This window comes from Cryptomeria japonica, chromosome 5 (assembly GCF_030272615.1).
Source record: "Cryptomeria japonica chromosome 5, Sugi_1.0, whole genome shotgun sequence".
Taxonomy (NCBI): Eukaryota; Viridiplantae; Streptophyta; class Pinopsida; order Cupressales; family Cupressaceae; genus Cryptomeria; species Cryptomeria japonica.
The window spans coordinates 360,406,136-360,410,365 of NC_081409.1; the positions used below are offsets into that span (position 1 = coordinate 360,406,136).

Sequence of the window (4,230 nt, forward strand, 5' to 3'; positions counted from 1 at the left end):
TTGTTTGTTTGATTTGTTCTTTTCTCGTTAACAAGCTTGAGAAAATCCGGTACACAAGGAAGAATATCATGACGAGAGGGATGAGAAAGAAGAATTCATGGCATAACGATAACGATGTCTTACTGACTAAGGAACATACTATATTGTTTTGGTCTCTTAGTTGGTGAAGGTTAGGTGGGTTGGGTTTTTGGTCAAAAGCTCTGAAATGGGCATTATCCACATAAAAAATGGAGTTGAATGACATCTGGTGACATTATGAAAGCTATGAGGAGCATACGAAACCTATACCTGATTAAATTATATGCTGTTGACCTGATAATGAGCGGCTGACAAGGAGGTTGTGCTGTTAGTAAAGCTCATTGCTATTCTAATGCTGGTAAACTGCTTTCGTCCGCCCACCAACTCCATCTTCTATCAAACCTCGAGATGTTTACACTTGAATTTGTTGGGATTAGCATTTATTTCACACATATAAATATAGATATCAATTGCTCTCCAATCCACAACGATTCGAAACTTCTTCCTTCCTAATCCGCACTGCTAGGCAAGCATCAAGCGAGCCGGTTGTGGGTGGCTTATTTCAAGAGAAGAGAATTCCCATCCAACCTGCTCATAGTTTCTTTGCAATGGCGGATTTCAGGTTCAGTTTGAAAGGGAAGCTTCTGGTGGTGGCTCTTTGTATCTCCTGTCTATTTGCTGTATCCTTGGCAAGCACAATACATAAATACAATTTTGTCGTAAGTCTTCTGCTCTATGATTTTTTTCCTTGGGATGTTCTCCTTTTCTTATTAGTTATGTAATCGATTTTATCAGATTTCGACGTTTCATTAGATTATTAATCATTTGTTTTTAGATTTGATTAGATTATTAATCAGTTGTTTTTAGATTTGATTGGGTGTCTATTTTTTTAGCATTAACAGTTCGGATCATACTTCAGAATGTTCAAGAGTGCAATTTATATTTCTACATATCTTTGCACTTTTAAATATTCTGATGATGGATCTGAATGGTTTATACTAATGATAAATCCGAATCATTTATACTAAAAGAAACATACAATCAAATCTAGAAACAAGTTATGTAATATTATGTAATATTAAGTTCTTAGAACTGGAAGAAGATTGTTCTCTTCAGTGATAATGGGTTTAAATAATTACAGATTCAATCGAAGACAGTCACGAGGCTATGCCAAACTCACACTATAATTACAGTGAACGACCAATTTCCAGGACCAACAATCCACGTTAACAGTGGAGACACTTTGATAGTGAAAGTATTCAACGAGGCTCGGTACAATGCTACCATTCACTGGTCTGTAGCTCTATCCAGTACTGCTTTAGACTATAAATATATACACCTGTCAAACAATTTGACATCTTTTTACAATTTCCTGTTTCTTGAATGTATATTTGCAGGCATGGAATCCGCCAGTTCCGTACAGCGTGGGCTGATGGTCCTGAGTACATAACACAATGTCCAATTCTTCCTGGAAATAGTTACACTTACAAATTCACCATTACTGACCAAGAAGGGACCCTGTGGTGGCACGCACACAGCTCATGGCTCAGAGCCACTGTTTACGGAGCTTTGATTATCTCTCCCAAAATCGGCACTACTTATCCTTACCAGAAGCCTGCCCAAGAAATTCCAATTCTGCTGGGTATTAATTTTTAATTTTTTTTAGCTGTCTATTATTCTGATAATGGATTTTGAAAGTTTTATATAAAATTTCACAAATTTCTTGAATAAATTCTTATTTTCATTACATTTCTGAAGTTATTATGAATTGTCCATAAATTTCTTGAATAAATTCTTATTTTTATTATATTTCTGAAGTTATATTTATGAATTCAATATATGTATAATTGATTTTCATGAGATGTATGAAATGTGTAAAAACAGGGGAATGGTGGAATGCAAATCCCATGGATGTGGTGAAAGCAGCAACACAAACAGGAGCTTCACCCAATGTTTCGGATGCATTCACTATAAATGGCCAGCCAGGAGACCTCTATTCATGCTCAACTTCAGGTAAAACATTTTATCATATCAAAGGGATATTAGATTTTCACAGTTCATATTGATTTTTATTTTCCTTTTAGGGGGTGGGTGAAAAATGAATCATTTCTGATCTCTTGATGGGCATGGTTGCAGATACGTCCATCTTTCCAGTAAAGAGAGGGGAAACCAATTTGATTCGGGTGATCAACGCTGCACTCAATACCGACCTGTTTGTGGCCATCGCACATCACAAAATGACTGTTGTTGCAGTCGATGCTTTGTATACAAAGCCCCACATAACAAAATACATCATGTTGGGACCAGGCCAGACAACGGATGTCCTGGTGACTTTCAATAAGGCAGCAGGCAGATTTTACATGGCTGCTCGAGCATATGCCAGCGGTCAAGGAGCCCCCTTCGATAACACCACCACCACTGCCATCTTTGAATATAGCAAAGGAAGTTCCCCTGTTATGCCCAAACTGCCCTTCTACAATAACACCAAAGCCGTCACAAAGCTTGAAACCCGTCTTAGAAGCCTAGCCTCTGAAGAACACCCTGTCAAAGTTCCTCTCAATGTTGATGAGAATCTCTTCTACTCAATCGGATTGGGACTCATTCCCTGCCCAAACAATTCTTGCGGAGGGCCCAATGGAACAAGATTTGCAGCCAGCATGAATAATCACTCCTTCGTTCTGCCATCATCAACCTCACTACTGCAGGCCCACCATTTCGGCATCAAAGGAGTCTTCACCAGTGGCTTCCCTGACGCCCCTCCCGTGCAGTTTGATTACACTGGGCAAAACATAAGCAGGAGCCTCTGGTCCCCAGTGAAAACCACCAAAGTAAAAGTGCTCAGATTCAATTCGGTAGTGCAGGTGATTCTTCAGGGGACAAATATCTTCACGGCCGAAAGCCATCCAATCCATTTGCATGGGAATGACTTTTACGTCGTAGGAACAGGATTTGGCAACTATAATGCAAAAACAGATCCGCAAAAATTCAATTTGGTGGATCCTCTCATGCGCAATACTATCAATGTTCCAGTCAATGGATGGGCTGCAATCAGATTTGTAGCTGACAATCCTGGTAAGATATAAGCTTTCTATTCATTTTTATTGCAAAATTACACTCCTGATTTATCAATATACTTACTTTTGGATTAGGTTAATGTTTGGATCAAACACTATGATCTATTGTCAGGATAGAAAGTAAAAATAGCAAAGAAAAGAATAGCATTCTTTTTACATGTTATTTTCTTACTTTATGTTTCATGATAGATTACAATATTACAGATGAATGGATCCGAAATATTAACAACAAAATATCTACACGATCTAATCCAAAAATAAACATATTCATAAATTATGTTTTCACCCGATTCAGATTTGTTTATAACTATGGACTATTATCTGGCAGGTACTTGGTTGATGCACTGCCACTTGGATGTTCACATTGGGTGGGGTTTGGCCATGGTGTTTGTGGTGCAGAATGGAGCTGATTATGTCTCCACGCTGGAACAACCTCCTTTAGATCTTCCAAAATGCTGATCAAGTTTCAGTTTCTTGAGATTTAGTTATTCTTTGTATTCGTCGTTCAAATTGTATTGTAGTTTGTGGTGGAGCTAGAATTATGTTTCATATTAATTATTCTCCCGCTAAAGATTTGTGGAGCGGCCATTGTTGCATTTTCTTGAGTTTCAGAGGCACCATTCACTTTTTTACGTGTTACTCATTCAACTTTTTTTATACTTTTGGAGAGCTGTAATGGGTTATTATGTTTTCTTCTCTTGACGAGATGTAATCGTTCTTTATTTTACAATCAAAATCAGTGTGATTATCAGTTTCTCTCAAAATTCTGTTTATTTACCATTTACGTTCAAACATGTGATTTTATTTTACGATAAAATGGACTTGTCTTTATTTCTTCTCTTAAAAAGTCTTTGAGAGTATACGTAAAATTTGTAGTTTATTATTTGAAAAAGTCTTTGAATAATATAAAATAAAATACAGATGTATTAGTTGTTTTCCTCAATCATCATGTTATACTCATCACTTTTGTAAATGTAATATTGATGCATCTTTGATTCTTTATTAATTATTTTTATATCATTTTTATCTATGCAATATTCAAGATGTTTCTTTGACTTTTTATTAATTAATTAAAAAATAAAATATAATCATTTAAAAATAAATAAATTAATAATCATGGTCAAAAGTGCAACAACCT

At 36.3% G+C, this 4,230-nt stretch overlaps 1 protein-coding gene across 1 annotated transcript; it reads left to right on the top strand.

Moving 5' to 3' along the window:
• Positions 1–446: 446 nt before the first annotated feature.
• Positions 447–3,856, top strand: LOC131034475 (putative laccase-17). Its single transcript, XM_057965982.2, has 6 exons — positions 447–737; positions 1,160–1,311; positions 1,416–1,660; positions 1,903–2,031; positions 2,155–3,090; positions 3,421–3,856. The coding sequence occupies exons 1-6, from the start codon at positions 627–629 to the stop codon at positions 3,549–3,551; spliced, it is 1,704 nt and encodes a 567-aa protein (XP_057821965.2). The 5' UTR covers positions 447–626; the 3' UTR covers positions 3,552–3,856.
• The last annotated feature ends 374 nt before the right edge of the window (positions 3,857–4,230 follow it).